Here is a 22,189-nt window from a genome sequence, read left to right as displayed (position 1 = left end):
ATGGAAATGAACAGAAAATGAGCATTTACCCGACGGCATCAAAATGAAGTCTTGACATGGCAACATTTCAAAGCCATTTGTTCACTTGAGTTTAACGGGTACCATTTAGTTCTTCACATGACGAACAAGTTTGACTTTCCCTGAACTCTGTAAAGTCCACAACATGAAAAGTTTGCCCTCTTGTTGAACCTGGTGCTGCTGCAGCGACGTTGGGGGGAAAAAAAGAAAAAGAGGAGAATAAGAAACTGGGTTCACTGAAAATGTCAACACTGCCTGGAGCATTTGAGTCGATTCGTGCTGGCAACTTTTCTCTCCAGAAGGGAACTTCTTGGTAATGTACAGTGACAGGTACTTGTAGTCCTCCGCTCAAGTCAGAAGTGCAAAATATGTTCACAGTCCAGGAAGGGAGGACCAGCCTGGTGGCGCTTTTGGATGTGATTTCATGCCTTTAAAGGACACGTCATGTTTATTTTTTTCTCCACAATTTGAAAAGGTTCATTGGTGACCGAATATAATGCCTGGCATGGTTTTTCCACAAACTACTCAGAGGAGAAGAATTATAGCACCCGTTACAGAATTTGTGACCCCACGGCAACTATATGGGTAGCATTAATCGAGTGACTACAAAGACAGCACGGATTATATTTTCCCTTGCGAAGGCAGCGCTTCATCGCAGAGACACCCGTTTACACTTTTCCCTCTCACACCCTCCGAATTGACAACTTTACGGAGTAAACAAGTATTTGCGACTAATCTGTGCAGGCTCATGACTTAATATTTGAGCGGATTAATAATTGAATAGAGACCTAGCTTTTTATTATTATTTTTATTTTATTTTATTTTATTTTTTATTATTTATTTTTTTTGGAGAGGTCAGTATTGTTCATTCGGTAATTTTACCGATTTGACATGTCATCATCATTGCAAAAAATAAAAAATAAAAAAAAATCATTGCTCTCTTTTTTTTTTTGTGTGTGTGTATTCATTAGTTCACCTAAAACCTATTTTAAAAAATCCCATACCGTTCACCTAAACCCAACACCTCCAGTCAGAGTCGTGAGGCGGTCAGGAGACCCGAGGAAGGACCAAAGAAAGGAAAGTGAAATCCAGCACCGACCAGACACCACCCACCAATAGAGACCTAGCTATTTTTGTACAAGACATTAAAAGGTCAATTTTCCATAATATGCCGCTTGAAAATAATTGTGTTCAATCCACAGGATTCCTCGAGACAGCGGAAGGAGCGTAAGAAGACGGTGTCCTTCAGCAGCATGCCCACCGAGAAGAAGATGAGCAGCGCCAGCGACTGCATCACCGCCATGGTGGACGGCTCCGAGCTGAAGAAGGTGCGCTCCAACTCGCGCGTCTACCACCGCTACTTTCTGCTGGACGCCGACATGCAGTCCCTGCGGTGGGAGCCCTCCAAGAAGGAGTCCGACAAGGCCAAAATCGACGTCAAGTCCATCAAGGAGGTTCGCACGGGGAAGAACACCGACACTTTTAGAACCAACGGAACCTACGATCAGATCTCGGAGGACTGCGCGTTCTCCATTATCTTCGGGGAGAACTACGAGTCTTTGGATTTGGTGGCCAACACTGCCGACGTGGCCAACACCTGGATTACCGGCCTGAGGTACCTGATCTCCTACGGGAAACATACACTGAACATGATCGAGAGCAGTCAGAATAGCATGCGCTCGTCCTGGCTCGGGGAACTTTTCGGCGAAGTCGATGGAAACAACAGTCAACAGATAACAATATGCGCTGCTGTGCAGCTGGTCAAAAAGTTGAACCCGGGGCTTAAAAATGTGAAAGTTGAGCTGAAGTTCAAAGAGCTTCACAAAGTAAAGGACAAAGTCGGCTCTCTGGTGACAAGAGACGAGTTCATCGAGGTTTTTCATGACCTCTGCACCAGACCGGAAATCTATTTCCTCTTTGTCCAGTTCTCCAGTAACAAGGAGTTTTTGGACACGAAGGACTTGATGATATTCCTGGAAGCCGAGCAGGGCATGGCCCAAGTCAGCGAGGACACCAGCGTGGAGGTCATCCAGAAGTACGAGCCGTCCAAAGAGGGTCGGCTCAGGGGCTGGCTCTCACTGGACGGCTTCACTAACTACCTTCTGTCGTCGGAATGCCACATATTTGACCCCGAGCACAAATCCGTGTGCCAGGACATGAACCAGCCATTGTCCCACTACTACATCAACGCTTCTCACAACACGTACCTTATAGAAGATCAGTTCAGAGGTCCTTCCGATGTGACGGGTTACATCCGAGCCCTCAAGATGGGCTGTCGCAGCGTGGAGCTCGATGTCTGGGACGGACCCGACCACGAACCCGTGATTTACACCGGCCACACCATGACCTCGCAGATTGTCTTCCGCAGCGTCATCGACGTGGTCAACAAATACGCCTTTGTGGCCTCAGAGTTCCCGTTGATCCTGTGTTTGGAGAACCACTGCTCTTTGAAGCAGCAGAAGGTCATGTTTCAGCACCTCAAGAAGATCCTGGGAGATAAGCTCAGTCTGGATCCCCCTAAACCCGACGACTGCTACCTGCCGTCCCCCTCGGATCTGAAGGGAAAGATTCTGCTGAAGGGCAAGAAACTCGGCACCAACTGCACCGGCTCTGAGGGGGAGGTGACGGATGAGGACGAAGGGGCCGAGATGTCGCAGAGAATGAGCATCGACTCACCGGAACAACCGACAGTTGTGCCCAAAAAGTTCCAGCTGTCAAAGGAGCTTTCCGATCTGGTCACGTTGTGCAAGTCGGTGGAGTTCAAGGACTTCCCGACGTCCTTCCAGGGCCAGAAGCATTGGGAGCTCTGCTCGTTCAACGAGGTTTTTGCCGGCCGCTGTGCAAACGACTTTCCCGGGGAATTTGTTAACTACAACAAGAAGTTTCTGGCACGGGTTTACCCCAGTCCCATGCGGATCGACTCCAGCAACATGAACCCGCAGGACTTCTGGAAGTGCGGTTGCCAGATCGTGGCTATGAACTACCAGACTCCCGGTCTGATGATGGATTTGAACATCGGCTGGTTCCGGCAGAATGGGAACTGTGGCTACGTTCTGCGGCCGGCGATCATGCGTGAGCAGGTGTCGTACTTCAGTGCCAACACAAAAGATTCAGTGCCTGGTGTTTCTCCGCAATTGTTGCACATTAAGATCATCAGCGGACAGAACTTTCCCAAGCCCAAAGGCTCGGGCGCCAAAGGGGACGTGGTAGACCCTTACGTGTACGTAGAAATCCACGGCATTCCTGCCGACTGTGCCGAGCAAAGGACTAAGACGGTCAATCAGAACGGGGACAACCCGCTGTTTGACGAGAGCTTCGAGTTCCAGATCAACCTGCCCGAGCTGGCCATGGTGCGCTTCGTGGTCCTGGATGACGACTACATAGGCGACGAGTTCATCGGACAGTACACCATCCCCTTCGAGTGCCTGCAACCGGGTTTTCGCCACGTCCCGCTGCAGTCGCTTACCGGCGAGGTCCTGCCGCACACTCTGCTCTTCGTCCACGTGGCCATCACCAACCGGAGGGGCGGCGGCAAGCCACACAAGAGGGGCCTGTCGGTGCGCAAGGGCAAGAGGAGCCGGGAGTACGCCAGCATGAGGGTGCTGCTCATCAAGGCCGTGGACGACGTCTTCAAGACGGCCACGCTGCCGCTGAGGGAGGCCACGGACCTCAGAGAAAGCATGCAGGTCAGACACCAGTTTGTCACTTCCGTTTTGTTCCTGTAGTTCCTCAAAATCGGTTCTTTTTGATAAACCGACCAATCCGTTTCGATGATGACCACGCAGGCTAGGGTGGGGGAGATGAAGCCGTTAATTCCGCACGATTGACCGGATCTTTAACCCTGGAGAACCCAAGAACCCTTTTCTTCTTTGGAAAATTATGAATTATACATTAAATGACTGCTATAAGTTCACTGAACACCAAAATGTATATTTTTTTCAATTTTACCCCTTTTTTTTTAACTAGCTCAGAGTTGCTAATTTATCAAAATATATATATATAAAACATACTCCTAGGCATTCTGCAACATGATATGAAATAGATTAACAAAAAAAAAAAACACAATTTTACCATCTGATGGTTTGCTGAGAAGATGGTTTTGTTTGGATTGATTTCCAGCTCAACAAAACAGCCATCTTGTTACCACCACTCTGGCTCATGTAAGTGCAATATTCATCCACTAGATGGCCCCATGCAGGGGTCAGAAGTGGCACTCTGGAGTTTTGAAGTGAAATTTGTAAAAAAAAAAAAAAAAAAAAGGTCTTTGTTATTTGAGTAGCAGAATTTATAGGGGCCAAATTTGACCCCGTGGGTTCTACAGGGTTAAACATCACTGAATGCGTAATTACGCCCATCCTGATCCAGCTTGAACTGTAGGTCTGGAGTGGTTACGTGATCACGGTCATTTTAGTGCTTAATTGCAACTTCTTCCAGACTGTCTGCTCGGCCTAGAGGCCAGACAGTGAAGTAATCGTTTCCTGATTTGTCGCCCCCCCCCCTCCGCAGAATGCCATCGTGTCCTTTAAAGAACTGTGCGGCCTTTCGGCTGTGGCCAACCTCAAGCAGTGCATCCTGGCACTCTCCCCTCGACTTAGTGCGCAGGACAGCGGCCCGCTTCTACTCTTCAACCTTGCCGACCACTACCCTGTCATGGAGCCGCAGGGTTTGCTGCCAGAGGTCCTCAAAAAGGTGGTCACCACCTACGACTTGGTGAGTAGCGGGAAAAAGTATTCAAGGTAGGAGATTAAAAGGAACCCCAACTGTTTGCTCTATATTACTATATTTGGTTGTTACTAGCATAACTTTGAGATTCATTTTTGGAAAATCATTTCCAGTTTAATACATTTTGTAGAAAATATTTGGACGGCTCCCTGCCCGAGCAATGTGAAACGTCTATAAAGAAAGCAAGGTAAGCCTCGTAGCGTTCCTAAAGAAACGATAAGCCATCGGGAGAGCCAACCCCCCGCCCCCACCCCCACCCCACATTGTGCTCTCTTCATTCACCAGACGCATTCACGAGTTTTGATCGTCCCATTAGGAACGCCACGGACTGAATTCGTTGTAATAATGGCGGCGTAGCTCCAAATAAAATTTCTACAAAATGTATTAAACTGGAAAGGATTTTTCAAAAATGAATCTCATAGTTATGTTAGTAACAACCAAATAAATAATATAGAGCAAACTTGTCATGATAGTCGGGGTTCCTTTTAAGAATTTAACAGGCCGTTAAAATGTCGTCAGCGGAATTTTGAGGTGCTGAAGGTGGAGATTGCAGTAAAAAAAAAAAAAAAAAAACTTTTTGTTGTATATGTTAAAACTGTTGACCTGACCGTACAATAGTAAAATATTTAGAAAATTCCTAATTTAACCTGTTGAAAAACATGACTGACAATTACACTTTATAAGTAAATAGCTGGATTCCAGTTGCTAAATGTAAACTTATATGGCCGTGAATGACTTCATTATGCGTAATTGTGAATGCGAATTGTTGTTTGTCCATATTTTAAGTGCCCTGCAATTGACCGACAACCAGCCCAGCATGTTCTTCTTGCCCAAAGTCAAGTTGCATAGACTCCAGCTAACCCTAAATTATCCATAGGCTCACCTAATGAGGACCCAAAGGTGTGAATGTTGCTAAGCTAGCCAAACATCATCCGAGATAGACTCCAGTTCCCCCCCCCGTGACCCCGGAAGTGCTGTCGAAAATGGATGGATGGATGCAGTTGTTTATACATCCCGCATGTGTAGCCATCCACCGCCGCGGAAAAATAATCAGCGTCCGCTCCGTTCGGATCAATAGCTTGACTTTGCCGCTCTTAATGGGGACGGCAGCCATGGCGAGCTAATAGCACCGCCGCTGCTGTTAAGTCATAAAATCAATACCGGTGCATTACGCAACACATCAGGCTTTCCCCGTCTCCCTTTTTATTTATTTATTTTGTTACGCATGGCTGATTCCCTTTCCAGAGCCTCTTGGCACATTAGACGAGCGGATGTTGTCGTAGTCGTTGCCACTTTGAATAATTTAGCAGCTAATCAAATGCCTAGCGCGGGCACGCCGCGGCTGTTTTTTTGCTTTTTATTCAGCATGCAGGCCCGCCGTTATGTAATGCCCGCTTGTGCTTGTTAAGGTGACCCTTGTGGAGGTAATTGTTTGTGATGGAAAGAGGACAATTGAGTTTCCGGAGGAGGATTGGGGGTCGAGACGGGAGAGTGTGTGTGTGTGTGTGTGTGTGTGTGACAGGTATTTGTGGAGCACAATCAATCCAATCTAAAAGAAAGGCTCTAATAAGTGCTAGCAACCTAATGAAAACGAGGAGCGCTGTAAATAATGTGGGGATCATTAGGAACGCTGGGCTTTGTGTGGCGGTGAGTGAGTCACCGTGCATACTAACCGTTCTGGTTCCTAATTGGTGGGAGGGGAATCCGGGGCTGACCCATGTTTCTGCTATAAAAAGAAAACCTCCGTGAGGACAAAAGGTGCAAAGGGGGGATGCAAATGAGTCTAGAACTCAGATATGTACATTATGTCTACATACAGTAGGATGGTTGCAATATGTGTGAATCAGTGATTCTTTGTGCAAGTTAAACATTTCTTGACAATAATATCTTATATGTGACCTCACTAGTCTAAACGAGACATTCTGATTAATATTTCATTTGTGGAATATGAGTTATGTAGCAAAATCCAGTCGTTTTTATCCATCTCAGGGGGCGGCCATTTTGCCACTTGCTGTCGACTGAAGATGACGTCACAGTTGCTCAGGGTTCAGGTAACGACCAATCAGAGCTCACCTGTTTTCTGAAGCTGAGCTGTGATTGGTTGTTACCTGAGACCTGAGCAACATTGATGTCATTTTCACTCGACAGCAAGTGGCAAAATGGCCGCCTTGTGATATTGATAAAAACTGCTGGATTTTTCTGGTTAACTCGTATTCCACTAATGCAATATTAACCAGAATACCTTATTTAGCCTGTTGGGGCTGTATAGAACATATTATTGTAAAAAAAATATATATATATATATATTTTGACTTCCCCTTTAACTCCTTCACGCCCAGCCATTTTCACTGAAGCAATCCACTCCCGGCTGTTTTGACTGATTTTGCAAGGCCCGCAGAATATTGTGTTCTATTGCTATAAAAACATTGAACCTACCAAAAGAAAGATTAGAGTCTCCTTTTTAATCAGGAAAAAAAAGTATATATCTATCTGTTTCCGTTTTCACAGAGATCAACATTAGAATATAGCTCATTTTCAACATTATTCACAAATCTGTATCGAACTGTGGGTAAATGAGCTTTTTTGTTTTTTTCAACATGGCCCTGGTTGATCTCTTTTGCTCTGCTTCCACCTGCTGGGCGTTTTTGTAATAACTACCATTTCTTCAACCATTCTCTGTAGTTGAGAGGCTGCATCAAAGCCTTCTGTATGCTCTAGCATACCCCCCCCCCCCCCATAAAAACGTATAAAGACGTCTTTGGGACACTTAAAACATTTTAAAAATATAACATATTTATACGTTTTTGGGAGCAAATGAGTTAAGGTTGTTGGATGTTCTGAACATAACAAATGTCATTTATCCAAACCCAGTGAAGTTGGGACGTTGTTATAAGTTATTTAATGTCCGAACTTAAAACTATGTTTTTTTAAGCAAATAATCATTAACATAGAATTTTATGGCTGCAACGCCTTCCAAAAAAGCTGGGACAGGTAGCAAAAAAAAAAAGAAAGCGAAAGTTGACAAATGTTCATCAAACACCTGTTTGGAACATCCCATAGGTGAAAAGGCGTGGGACTTGGGTGGGTGGGACTTGGGTTGGGTGGGACCGGTAAAGCCCGACTGCACTTCATCTTTAAAAGCCAAAGAAAAAGCATTTTCAGGATTCAGTGTGGCGAGGTAAGCAGACGCTTCCCAGACCACTAAAGAAAAAAGAGCCCTGCACTACGTCTGGCGGGGAGGGTGAAGCAGGCTCTCAAAATAAATCACACGGCCATTTGATTTCACCCTGGGGGAGGTAATGACAGCGTGTGCCGCAGCAATGAGCACGTTTACTGCAGCTGTGGCGTCGCCGTGATTGCACCGTCGGGGCTTTGCCGTGCTGCGACAAAATTATAACCATAAAAAAAAAAAAAAAGGGGGGGGGGCCACTCTGCTTTGTGCTCAAATGCTTTAAAGAAACTGGTGAACTTTGTGTTAATAAACTGCACACAGCCTTGTAAAATGACCATTTTAAGCAAATGTTTATTTTCACTCCAACGAGTTTGTTAATCTAAATTGAACTTTGTGTTTGTAAAATTTCGGCAAAACTTTGAAAATGAACATTGCTGTAAGAATATGATTGAAGTATTTGTTCGAGTATTTTTACTGGAGCAAGTGTAAAGAAAATTTGACAGGATATTATTACTTTGTGTTATTGATTATTATTGAGCCGTGTTAACAATAAACCAAGTGTCAACTACATGGGTGATGGAATGCATTGAACAGATGATTTGACTAATTCTAAAGGTTTGTTTTCTTGTAAAGTAAATATGATGTGAAACTACTGTTACTTTGTGTAATTAAACCACGCGCAGAATTGACCACCTTGGAAAATTAACTTTCTATTTAACAGATACCTGTAATTGAATTAAAAGTTAAATGAGTTTTTTTCCCCAAAGTCAAAGTCCCCCAGTCAAATTAACATCGGACCATTTTTACTTTGTTTTAATAAACCAAGTGCCGACAACTTTAGAAATGAAACCTTGTGGATTTAGCTGATTTATGTCAAAAGTAAGTAGATAATTGTAGAATTTCCAACGCAGCAAGTTTTTTTTTTTTTTTAGTAAAGTAAATTAGACATCAGACTGTTACTTTGTGTTAATAATCACTTTAGCTGGAATGTGCACGGATGTGGTTTCCCAAAGACTGAAGAGTCGCCTTCTTCTGAGCAAATGTCCGCAGGTCCCCGAGTCTGCTCTCTCCATTTAACAGCATCACAGCCAAACTTAGCGTCTTGCTATGACTCACCCCCCGATGTTTGACTTACTAAAATTACCTCAAGAGCCACATTTTCTCTTTTCAAAGCCGGTCGCGTCTACATTTGAGCCCTCCAGACGCGAGGCTTTTAATAGAAAAGTCCTCCTGTCTGCTTTCCCTCTAATTTTGGGCTTTTGGGCGAACGCGACCTCGCCCACGCAGGCCTTCCTGTAATAGTGGCTGCCGTCTTTGTCGGAGAGACCTCCCGTGCGCGGGAAAACCACAGTGCGACCACGTAGCTGTTAGGCTAATGTGAATGTTGTGTGTGTGTGTGTGTGTGTTTTGGTGTCAGGTGATCCAGACTAGCAAAACTCTCCTGGAGAACGCTGACGGCGTCTACGAGAGGATCCTCCAAACCCAAAAAGCCGGTAAGCAGAGGCTACGTTAGCATAAACGCAATTAGCATTAGCTACAATGTTCTTTTTTTTTTTTTTTTTTTTTTTCTTCTTCTTTTTTTAGAGCTCAGTATTGTTCATTCGATTTGACATCATCATTGCTCTCCTTTTTAAAAAAATAAAAAATAAATTAAAAAAATGTAATAAGTAAAAAAAAAAATATATATATTTATTATTATTTTTTTTTAATAAATAGACAGGGGGAGCATTAGCTACAGTGACTTGTTTCCGTTTTTTTACCACGGTGAGCAGATGCTGTGCTGTTTAAAAGTTTCTCTGTCATTAACTCCGCTGCCGTTAGGGATTGCGCGACGATAATGTGCTGCAGTGACTTGACCGCAATGTGCTCAGCGGGGAGAAAGTTGGCTTTTTTTTTTATTGCTTCTATTGTCGCAAACTCTGCTGTTGTACTGAATGTGAATGGCAGAGTAAGGCTGGGTACACGCATGAGACAATTGGGCGAATTATGTCTTACAAGGTTGCGCTATAAGGTTATCCTTCTGTCTGAGGTGTGTCGAGTGGATTTGTGCCGATAATAAGAGTTTGAATCGGGTCGGGGCTGTTGAAACATCCATCCACTCATTTTCGTGACCGCTTATTCCTCACAAGGGTCACGGGGGGTGTTGAAACCGATTTCCTTAGTTTTGGGGATCGGTAATCGGCCGATCCCTTAAATATAAACCGATTTTTTTCCCACCGATATCATCTCCCTCCTCAGAGGTCTGAAAAAGTCAGCCACTGTCGTCTTCTGCTGAGATGATTAATCGGCTTTTCATTTTTATTTCAGAGAACTACTTAATTTGCAGTTAAAACAAACAATATTTTCCAATAAAATAAAGATTGAAACTCGGAAGGTGTTTGCTGCTTGTTATGAAAAAAAAAATCGAGATCGGCAAAAATCGGGATTGGCAGGTCAGACTTTTTAAAAGATCGGAGATCGATGATCGGCCAGAAAATTGTTAACTTGAAACCATATGGTTGCAAACCCTAACCCTTGTTTCAAATTCCTAACTTGGGCCTCAGAACTCATGTTTGAAATCTGAGCATGAAACACAAAGCCAAGCCTGACTGCCGACCCAAAACACTCATTTGAAACCCTAACCATGTCTTGAAATCCCAACCTTGACTTGAAACCCTAACCCTAATTTGAAAAACATAACCTTGTCTTAAAAACCTATCCCGGGCTTCTCTACCCTCACATTTGCGTCAAACCCCAATTCAAAACCAATCTCGTCATCCTTTTCCTAATTTACGTTTATCTCTGCTTTGAACTCATTCACCCCCAACCATTTTCACGGAAGCTGGATTTTGCCAGGCCCACAGAATTGTGTTCTATTGCTATAAATAAACTAGGAAAAGAAAGATTAGAGTCTCTTCCTTCATCAGGAAAAAAAAATGTATATTTGTATCTGTTTCTGTTTTGCAGCAATTAGCATTAGAATATAGCTAAGTTTCATCATTATTCACAAACACTGGCAAAAATAACTTTTTGGTTGATCTCTTATACTCTGCTGCCACCTGCTGGCCATTTTTTTTTTGTAATAATTACCATTGCTTTAAGCGACCTCTTCAGGTCAGAAGCTGTATCAAAGCCTTCTGTATGTTCTAGCATAATTAAAAAAACAAAACAAAAAAAAAAACATCTACAGTGGAATATGTAAGTATTGAAACAATTATTTATAGGTTTTTGGGAGCAAATGAGTTTCAGTATTTCCTTTTACATTTGACTCCAAATCCAACAGAAGTCATTGCTTTTTAATTTGACTTCAAGATTTTGACCTGGTCTGCTGTTCTACCAATCATCTCCTCAGACATAAATTTCCACAGCTTTGTCGACATTGCTTTATTGACACAAAGTCACAATCAGCAGTATTTTATCCCAGCCTGCCGTCTGTGGCTCATATTTCTCCGGGCCGGCAATCTCCTAAAAATAATTGAGGATATTTAAAGCTCAACAAGCTGTTATTTGGATCTCCTCTTCCGCTGCTGCTTAACATCTTGTGGAGCGCCCCAGGATGTGATGTAACTGTTATTGTAACACGTGCACGCACGCACGCACACACAATGTGCGAACCCCCCCATTGACAAAAGTGCTTCTTTGGCCGTCACGGTGTTTTTACGAGCAAACAATATTCCTCCTTGAAGTGTGAATGCAAACACGGTCATTAACTCATTCACTGCCATTGACGGCTATTGACGTCCAAAAATAATTTGAACTATTTCTGTTAGTTTAACATTTTTTCCACTTTTGTTAACAAGAGTATGAAAACCTAGGATTACAGATATAAAATTTATTATTAATAGTGAGTTAACTTCTGAAGTTATGCGATTATTTACAATTAAAATTTTAAATTGCCTGACACAATAAAAAAAAAGAAAAGATTATTCAAAAATGAACGTAGGGCGATAAAAAAAGGTCATTAACTCTTTGACTGCCAGACGTTTTCAGAAAAGGGATGCCGTGGGTGCCAGCCGATTTAAGCATTTTTGACTGATCTTTCAAGGTCCACAGAAAATTATGTGTTTGGACTATGGAAACACACATTCTACCAAATGCAAGATTGGACTCTCATATTTCATCAGAAGAAAAAGTTTGTCTCTACCTTATTTCGTTTTTCAGTAATCAACAATAGAAAATGGTTAGTTTCACCCAAAAAAACGTATTTTAACGTCTTTGGCACTCCTCCATAGGATTTTATTAAACGTTATTTAACGTTTTTGGCAGTCAAAGAGTTAATTGTATGACTCACGATTAATCACACATTTTATATCTGTTCTAAATGTACAATAAAAAAAATTCTAGGTTTTCATACCCTTGTTAACAAAAATGGAAAAAATTTTTTTTAAAAAAAGTTAAACTAATAGAAATTGTTATGGCAGGGAATGAGTTAAGAAAGAAAACAAAACAATATTTGTCCGCGTAAAGTCAAATCCAATTCGATTCGAACGGGTAGTGAAGTACTGCACTCGGTAGTGTGTGCGTGTGTTGTGTCGAAAGTGGGTCATGGCAAAGCCAGTTCCCCTTTTCGACAGGAGGTTCCTGCAGCAGCGCCGGTTTAAATTGTGAATAATCCATCGTGACAATGCAAAACGCATTGCCCTTGAAATAAACACAACACTCTGGGATGTCACTTTGGAAAACATTTATCCGATAATCCTTGATATCCAGCTCAACATCTATGTGCTACTACACTCTTGTGCCCTTGCTAGTAAGACAATTCAGCACTCTACTGTATGATTATGTAAAAAAAAAAAAAAAAATTGATTGATTTATTTATTTTCATAAATGCCTTCCACTACTCTTATGACATTTTATGCACAAAGAACAATTTTGGCATGCTAGCAGGTAGGGCTGGACAATAAATCGAATTATTTTAATACATTGTCATTTTAACTCATTTGCTCCCCAAAATGTATAAAAACGTTCTATTTTAAATCTTGCCATGGTCCCAAAAACGTATTTATACGTTTGTTTGTTTTTTTTAATGCTAGAGCATACAGAAGACTTTGTTGCAGCCTCTGAACTGAAGAGAACGCTTAAAGCAATGGTGGTTATTATAAAAACGGCCAGCAGGTAGCAGCACAGTATAAGAGATCAACCAAGGCTATGTTGCAAAAAGGCTCTTTTCCCCAATGTTTTAAACAGATTTGTGAATAATGATGAAACTTAGCTATATTCTAATGCTAATTGCTGCAAAACGGGAACAGATAGAAATATACTTTTCTTTTTCCTGATGAAAGAAGAGACTCTAATCTTTCTTTTGGTAGGTTTCATGTTTTTATAGCAATAGAACACAATATTCTGTGGGCCTTGCAAAATCGGTCAAAATCCAGTAAAACAGCCGGGAGCAAAGGGGGTTCCTTCAGTGAAAATGGCTGGGAGTGGATGAGTTAAAAATTTAATTGTTGAACATTTGCTAAATCGTGAAATAGAGTTTTGTCTTCTGGGAAATTTTGAAAGCTGTTGTTTTGTTCTGTTTCATCCAAATGCTTTTGGGAGTTGTAATTTTGCACAAGTGGCTTGATGGGCGGCGTACAAGACATGTTTTTAATAGCTACCAACTTCTTAATTGTGTCATTTAAAATAATCGTCCTGAATGACTGGGGGGAAAAAATTAAGATTTTTTTTTCTGGGAGTGGGGGGGGGGGGCATATAGGGTTTTAAAATCAGGGTTTCAGGAAAAGGTTGGTTTTACATTTAGGTATCAAGTTAGGGGGAAGATTTTCTTTCGAGCATATAGGCTGATTTTTTTTCAAGCAGTGGTTAAAGTTTCAAATTAGAGTGACAAGCCAGCATTAGGGTTTCAAACGTGGGTTTTTGTTCCATTGCCGTTAACGTGTGCGGATGTGAGCCCCGGGACAATCCGCTTCCAGTTCGCTCTGAGCAAACATCCACTTGATGCCGGCCAGTTTTCGATCCTTTCTGGTAGCTTCAGCTTGGTCATTTAATAAAGGGACTTGCATAGGCTGTTACGTGCAGGCACACACACGGGAGGGACAAAAGGGGGCCTTTGGGGGTGTTTGGTTTATCAAAAGGCAAACAGAGCTAAATCCTGAAAATCACAGCCGCTTCTAATAATCTCCCTACAAAAAAAACTCACTGTACTTCTCTTCAAGTGTGAGCCAAAATCACAAAACTCAACAATCAAATGAGTTATTTCAGATAAAACTGATGCTCACGCCGCATAAAATGGTGAGACATTTCTCATTTAGTTCATAAGACGATTGGGACACTTTTTAAAACAATCAAGACAATATAAGAAAAAGCCCACCATTCAAAACAATTGACAGATGAAAACAAAAGACACACAGGCGGACGCCCAGCTCATACTTGTTGTGACATTGAGCAATTTTATTGCTTCTTCTGGAGGCAAAGGAGTCTCTGGTCCTGTTTGTCCTGCGCTCCACAAATCACCGGCCACAAGGAAGGACCTCAAAATAGTGTTGAAGAGGACGTCCGTTCCAGGCAAATGACACTAAAATGGCTTCTCTAAAATGCCAGACATCCTGGAGCAATTTTCCGGCATGGCTTCTGGAGATTGATTTGTGCCAAATGAAAATTCTAATTGCTTTGGGCAATTGGGGACTCAATTTTCAAACAATTCCAAGCACCCATGAAAATTACCAGCTTCAAACTAAAATAGCTGTCTCCCTGTTTTTTTTTGTTTTTTTTTTCCCGGGCATGGCTTCTTGAGACTTACAACCAAATTTCTTTTTTTTTTTTCTTTTTTTTTTTTCTTCTTTCTTTCTCTTCAGGAGAGCTCAGTATTGTTCATTCGATTTGACATCATCATTGCTCTCCTTTTTTTTTTTAAAAAAAACCAACAAATCAATTAAAAAAAATTTAATAAATGTTTTTTTTTTTTTTTTTAATATATATACATATATATATATATACATATACACACACCTAAAGCCCATTAAAAAAAATCCCATACTAATAATATAATATAATAATAAATTGCCAAATGCAGAAACATCAATGTAAGTTATCACGATGTGGTGGCTCTCGCTAACAGACAGAATTAAGTAACCGGAATTAGGTTAAAAAATTCCATATAAATAGACCATGTTTCTATAAATTTTGATATTTGGTTTTTATTTGAGGCAGATATTTTTTCCAGTAAAATGTGATTTATGAGGAGGTTAGACCATTGGTCGATATTCAGAGTTTGTTTATTTTTCCAGTTAACAAGAATTGTTTTTTTAGCGATAGTAAGGGCTACAAGTGTAGATTGAAATTGTTTATGTGGTAAGTCAGTTGTTGTTAGGTCACCTAGCAAACACAAGTTTGGAGATAAAGGTATCCTACAGTCCAAAATAGCGGAAAGTTTTTCTAAGACTTTAGTCCAGAAATACATAACCAAATTTCATATTGCCGAGTGATTCTGTCTCTTGGGGCTGGATTTGAAAAAAAAAAGAAAAAAAGAAATGCCTACAACCCCTAATAAAAGCAATTCTGTGCGGCGATAACGGCGGCCTCGCTCGAACCCCAAATTTTCGCTCGTGTTGTCTGCTATCGCCGTGAGAAAGTTGAATTAGGGGGTCCTCTGGTGGAATGAGTTTCCGTCCAACTGGCCGTTTGCTCTCCTCGGGAAAAGAAGGATCTTCCCTCCTCCCGCCGCGCGCCTGCCAGACTCCGTCCAGTGTTGCTAGGCAACCCCCCACATATTTGTGTGTGTGTGTGTGTGTGTGTGTGTCTGCACCTTGCAGCCATAAAGTGCAAAAATGAGGGGATATAGAAATATATGGTAACGAGGCAGCGGCGGGTCACGTGACATCACATCAAGTCGATCGGGGGGGGGGTTAAACTCGGGCATCGGCAGACGGGAGAAGTGATTAGAAGAACCCCTCGCCGATGTTTACCCCACCGTGTGTGTGTGTGTGTGTGTGTGGGGGGGGGGGGGGGGTCCTCTTCTCGTGTTTCCATGGCAACGGCACCAACAGGACCCATGAGGAGTGTTGACTCCAGTTGACGGCGGAAGCGCTAGTATGTAGGTTGCGTGCCGAGCGCCTCTTTCCCGCCAGCCCGGAACCTTGGACATGCAGACGCCGCCGATGCCTCCTTCCTCTTCCTCCTGCATCCTCCTCCTCCTCCTCGTCTTCATCACTTTGCTGCCCAAGTCCGGTCCTCAAGAGCCCCCCTATCCAGCCTGTTTCCCATGTTTCTCTCTCCACCACCGACACACCTGATTCATGTATCGAGGTCGTTATCAGGCTTTTGCAAACGCTTGCTGATGTGTGCTGATCATTAGATTCAGCTGCGTTGAAGCAGGGAGACATGGCTGGATAGGGGCTCTCGAGGACCGGACTTGGGCACCCACTGGTGTACTTCAAATGTTACGTTTTGTTTCTTTATTTTACTGCCTCATAAGACCCCTCACCCTACCCCATCTCGCGTTCCAACTGGAGGCTGTAAAAAAAAAAAAGAATAAAAAAAAAGCAATAACAGTCTGAGCTATTAACACGCCACACACACACACAAGAGCACGAGGGCCTCTCCAATGTTCAGAGTGCAATTTAGCACTCCGTCACGTACTCAAAGGTTCCCGCGGGTGTTGGCAGTTCTTGGAAAAAGAATAGGTTGAAATATTGCTTTTTCGATGAAGTGATTTAAAGTGGTTGAAAATCAAATTACATTCCACCGGCTTTACGTTTATACGGTACAGCGAAAGCCTCGCTAAGGCGATTCTTGGAAAAGCTCCCGTTGAAATATTGCCTTTTCAAGAACGTAGTTGAAAGTGCTTGAAAATCAAGTTATACATCTAACGAAGCATCGGTATGTTGGATGGTCAAATTGAATGAAAGAAAAATGCCCCTAAAAAAAAAAAAAAATCCAAATACAATAGAACTTCATGTTCATGTGGATTTGTTGTTGTTGTCATCTCCCGTCTTGCCGGCAGCCATGCAATTCCACCAGAACCTCCACGACCTGGCGGTGAAGGAAGGTCTGAAGGGCCGCAAGCTTCACAAGGCTGTGGAGAGCTTCACGTGGAACATTACCATCCTCAAGGTGACCACTTCATGCACAATAAAGTAAAAAAAATAAAAATAAAAAAATTAAACTGTGTCACGATGCAGAGCGCAAACACGACAGTTGAGCTCGGCGATAAAGCCTTGAAATAAAATCTGGCTTTTCTTCCCCTTGTTGAAAAAGCGAATGAAAATGACATCTCTCAAAATAGGTGTTGCTCTTTTTTGGTCTCCTCCGGGATTGCGCTTTAAAGTGGCTTTGAAACAGTTTTTCTCTGGCAGTTTTTTTTTTTCTCCAAGCGTTAACTTACATGAACTTCCACTGAAGGCAGGATAGACTTTAAACTGCAGAAGCTACAGGAAAAAAAAAAAGCTACAAATTGATTTGATTTCCCAGAAAGTAGATTTTTTTTCCCCTCAAGAAACTGCCTCTTTGACTGCCAAAAACGTTAAATAACGTTTAGTAAAATCCTATGGAGGAGTGCCAAAGACGTTGAAATACGTTTTTTTTTCAAAACAGAGGTGAAACTAACCATTTTCTATTGTTGATTACTAAAAAACGGAATAAGGTAGAAACAAACTTTTTTTTCTGATGAAAGATGAGAGTCCAATCTTTCATTTGGTAGTATGTGCGTTTCCATAGTCCAAACACATAACTTTCTGTGGACCTTGAAAGATCAGTCAAAAATGCTTAAATCGGCTGGCACCCACGGCATCCCTTTTCTGAAAACGTCTGGCAGTCAAAGAGATAATAATAAATAAATAAATAAATAAAATTGTTTTTATCCCCACAAAATCTCTTTCTCCCAAAGTAGAATTTTGGGATGTATTTTTTTGCTTAAAAAAAAGATCACCTCTGAAATAATATTTTTGGACCCCCCCCCACCCCTCCCCCCCCCCGATGTGTTTATTTATCAGAAAATGTATTTCCCTACTCTAAAATAAATTTAAAAATTTTCTACCGCTGCCCTACAATTACCCCCCCCAATAAATTTAACTTTTCCTAAAACAAATTAATTTACCCCAAAAATAAATGTGTGTCTCAATAAGTAGATTTTTGCACCCAAAATGTAGTTATTTCCCAGAATATTGTCGAAAATACTGCAATAGAAATCACAAAAAAAAACTTTGATTGAGCACTTTATTTACTGACTTTATTCGATTGCGCCACAAAACAAAACGACCACAAAGCAACAGCAACCGTAACAAAGTGCTGTAGTAGCTGCACGTGATGACACAAGATGGATGTTTTAAAACAAACAAGTCTTAGAGATGAAGTCCAAAAGTGTTTAACTAAAAAAAGCAATATAGTGTAGTGATAATACGACCAATCATGATCATTCTGGTCACATTAAATGGATTTTTTAGTGTGGTGCCCTGACAAAAAAAAAAAAAGAATCACTAAAATCCATCAAACGTCCATCTTTCGATATCAATCTCTAACCCTCCTTTGATGTTCTCCCCTCAGGGCCAGGCGGACCTCCTGAAACACGCCCGCAGCGAAGTGCAGGAGAACCTGAAGCAGATCCATTACGCGGCGCTGACGTGCGACCTCACCAAAGGAAGACCGGCGGGCGGCTCGTGCGACTCCAAAAGTAGCCGACGCAGCCTGGAGGCCATCCCCGAGAAGGCCACGGCAGAGGCGGAGCTCACAGACGACGACGACGAAGACGACAATTGATGACGATATCACATTCCGCCGAAGACTTTGAACTGCCAGACGCCGCGTAGAGATCTTCAGGTATTTCTGCTGGGGGGGGGGGGGGGGGGGGGGCGCTTAAATCCCATAAGAAAACTTGTAGTCCTTAAACATAAGGTCTGTACGGTGGTACCTTGAAGTTTGACCACTAACCTCAGGAAAAACATTCAAACGTAACCAGTCTGCGGCTAGCTTGACAAGCTAACATAGCATTCGTGCATTTGCACTCAGTCTTGTCAAACAGATGAAGTCAAAAGTCACAGACGAGCCAAATCAGTTCAAAACAGAAATGGCAACAAAAACAGGAAATGTCACACCCAGCCTGCTAAATTGAAAGCATAACAGCTCTGAACATGAAACAACACTGCATTAAGGCAATAACTATCCCAAAATGAAAGAAAAAGACAAATGAATGTCCAACATTCATTGTTTCGTTTAATGGCTGAAGTCCCTCGGGATTTCATGGAAACTTCTCGTAAATGTAGCTAGTCTTGCGGGATTTAAAGCTTTGTTTGAGTTTTGACACAATTCGAATGAGATTTGAATCAGAAGAACTGGAGGAAGTGGCTGGGGAGAGAGAAGTTCATAACCAAACTCAATAAGCAGAAGAAAATTAATGGAAGTCTCATGAGGTTTATTGGAAGCTTTGTGTGATTTTGGTAGAATTCTCATGAGATTTTAGCTGAAGTCCCGCGTGATTTAGCAAAGGTCTTGCAGTATTTCAGCGGACAAAGTCTCGGTCTGTCATTGTCAAGGAGCTGAGCCAAAAGGCGATCTATGTTCCTTCTCTCAACAATAGTCGCTGAGGGGGCTCGGGAATCTGATCAGGATGCCTCCCCGGACGCCTCCCTAGTGAGGTGTTCCAGTCCACGTCCCCACTAGGAGGCGGCCCGGGGTCTCCCGGCTGGCCTGAGAATGTCTTGGGATTTCCTCAGAAGAACTGGAGGAAGTGGCTCGGGACAATTTCAGCGGGCAATGTCTCGGTCTGTCATTGTCAAGGGGCTGAGCCAAAAGGCGATCTATGTTCCTACTCTCACCAATAGTCGCTGAGGGGGCTTGGGAATCTGATCAGGATGCCCCCCCGGACGCCTCCCTAGTGAGGTGTTCCAGTCACGTCCCACTAGGAGGAGGCCCGGGGTCTCCCGGCTGGCCTGGGAATGTCTTGGGATTTCCTCAGAAGAACTGGAGGAAGTGGCTCGGGACAATTTCAGCGGACAATGTCTCGGTCTGTCATTGTCAAGGAGCTGAGCCAAAAGGCAATCTATGTTCCCTACTCTCACCAATAGTCGCTGAGGGGGCTTGGGAATCTGATCAGAATGCCTCCCCGGACGCCTCCCTAGTGAGGTGTTCCAGTCCACGTCCCACTAGGAGGCGGCCCGGGGTCTCCCGGCTGGCCTGGGAATGTCTTGGGATTTCCTCAGAAGAACTGGAGGAAGTGGCTGGGGAGAGAGAAGTTCATAACCGAACCCAAGAAGCAGAAGAAAATGAATGGAAGTCTCATGAGGTTTATTGGAAGCTTTGTGTGGTATTGGCAGAATTCTCATGAGATTTTAGTTTGAAGCCTCGCATCATTTAGCAGAAGACTGTTGGGATTTTAGTTTTACAAGATTTTGTGGAAATCTCATGTGATCTGCCTCATAGTAATTGACCAGAAATCTCGCAGGGATTTAGTTAAAGTCTCGCGTGATTTTTGCCTCACATGGTTTGGCAGAAATCTTGTGGGATTGCAGCAAAAAATTGCATGTGATTTATCTGAAGCTTTGCCGAATTTTAACAGAAGGCTTGGTTAATTTAGCAGAAGACTGCTGGGATTTTAGCAGGAGTTTGACCTGATTTGGTGGGAGTCTCGTGTGATTTGCCGCATGGTACTTTAGCAGAAATCTCACAGGGTTTGTGTTAGTCTGGCGTGGATTTGCAGAAATCTTTTCGTGATTTAGCCGAAGCCTCACAGAATTTCAATAATAGCCTGGCGTGATTTAACAGAAGTCTTGTGGGATTTTGCCTGAAGTTTGATGTGATTTATTGAAAGGTTCGCGTGAATTGACTGTTCCCATTCCGTTGCTTCTTTAATCTTTGACTTTTGGGGTAACTTCAAGGTAGCACCGCACAGGATGACAGTGGAGTATTCTACTTGCCTAAACTCTCCCGTTTTCCCACGCAAGACTCGCTGAGATATTTTTTTTTTTGGGCATCGGTGCCTGGTGAAGTTCCATTTCTGCGTTCTGGACACGCAAACACACTATCACAAACACACACACACACACACACACACACGCGTACACACGCGTACACAGACGAGCCTTTTGGATATTCCAAGACGTTCCTTAAAGCACAATAGTGAATGTGAAGAGAAGAAATGTTGTTTACATTCCTGAACTTGTTGCGTGCCAAGCAAACCTGATGTGTATATACGGATACCTGTTACTTTTTTCCTTTGCTTTTTATTACTACTCCAGTTGGGAAAAAAAACCAAATGATTTATTTTCTAAAAAAAAAAAATATATATATATAAATGTATAAGAATATGTGTGACAGGAAGGACTTCAAAGCAACCAGCAAGTGCATGATCAGAACCACCAGTGGACATTTTTTCCTATCTGCATTAGGTTAATATGCGGAGCCTTTTTACTTTGGTAGTTTCCAGCAATGTTCTTGGATCAGTTTGCCAAGTTAATAAATTTCAATTAACAACTGATTTTAACGTGGACCAAGATGATCATTCCCTCATGTTAGCTTCTACAAGGTGAGACTGCTAAGCTAAAGTAAAACTGCCTAACGACACACAACGTTTGGTGGTTTGGAGGTTGCAGCTGGCTGCTGGCAACGCGGTTTGGTTTGTAAACGTTTACTTGTGCAGATCTAATAACAACACCACAAAAAAAAAAAAGGCTGTCTTTCAGTGCTGTGATGCATTTCTGATTGCCGACGGGATGGAGATTAATAAACATTTGAACCGTTCATCAGTTCGTTCCATCCCTGACAAAAAATAAAAACGATAAAAACACAATGTCTGCTGTGTGGTGTCAAAGTGTCAATGTATGTATGCATAGTTAACATACAAATGCCGTTTAGCTTAATGCTAACTAACGCCTTATACAAGCTAACCAATGTCATAGTACTCACATCGCACATTCTTTATCTTCTACAACGAACCACTAATACAGTATTACTGGGGCTAACTCAGCAATTGTGACCATCTCCTTCATGTTTGTCTGCTTTGTACTGAACGATCCCATTCAAGTTTCGTTGGCCTGTTTACTTGTTGCTAGGCAGAATCCGTCGATCCACCCTTTGGCCAATGACAAAATTGCCACATGCATAGAACAAACTCAAACTTGAAATTTTCCGTCAATTCCAATTTGCCTGATTCATTGTTGCTAGGCAGATTTCGTGGGATAATAAACAGCCATTGAGGCAATTTCAACGTGCTTCTCACAGGGTAAAACGCGTTTCTTATAAAAGTGTCAATTTTGAACAATATAACCGGTTCCACTTTGTTTTTTAATCAGTTCTTTGTATCAATGTGATCCTTTTAGGCTTTTATTGCTCCTTTTCATCAAGGCCACGGCTCTCTGGTGCTGCTTC

General features: G+C 42.5%; 1 protein-coding gene across 1 annotated transcript in view; it reads left to right on the top strand.

The window, feature by feature from the left end:
- plcl2 (phospholipase C like 2) overlaps positions 1–18,650 on the top strand; it is a 29,151-nt gene extending 10,501 nt beyond the window's left edge. The window contains exons 2-6 of the mRNA XM_077576535.1: positions 1,221–3,704; positions 4,525–4,728; positions 9,330–9,405; positions 16,836–16,945; positions 18,374–18,650. Of these exons, the coding sequence (XP_077432661.1) occupies positions 1,221–3,704; positions 4,525–4,728; positions 9,330–9,405; positions 16,836–16,945; positions 18,374–18,586 (3,087 nt within the window). The 3' untranslated portion in view covers positions 18,587–18,650. The remainder of the gene's footprint in view (positions 1–1,220; positions 3,705–4,524; positions 4,729–9,329; positions 9,406–16,835; positions 16,946–18,373) is intronic.
- The last annotated feature ends 3,539 nt before the right edge of the window (positions 18,651–22,189 follow it).

This window comes from Vanacampus margaritifer, chromosome 9, assembly GCF_051991255.1.
Source record: "Vanacampus margaritifer isolate UIUO_Vmar chromosome 9, RoL_Vmar_1.0, whole genome shotgun sequence".
Classification (NCBI taxonomy): Eukaryota; Metazoa; Chordata; class Actinopteri; order Syngnathiformes; family Syngnathidae; genus Vanacampus; species Vanacampus margaritifer.
Note: the sequence above shows the minus strand (reverse complement) of the source record. Positions and strands in the feature narration are given on the sequence as shown.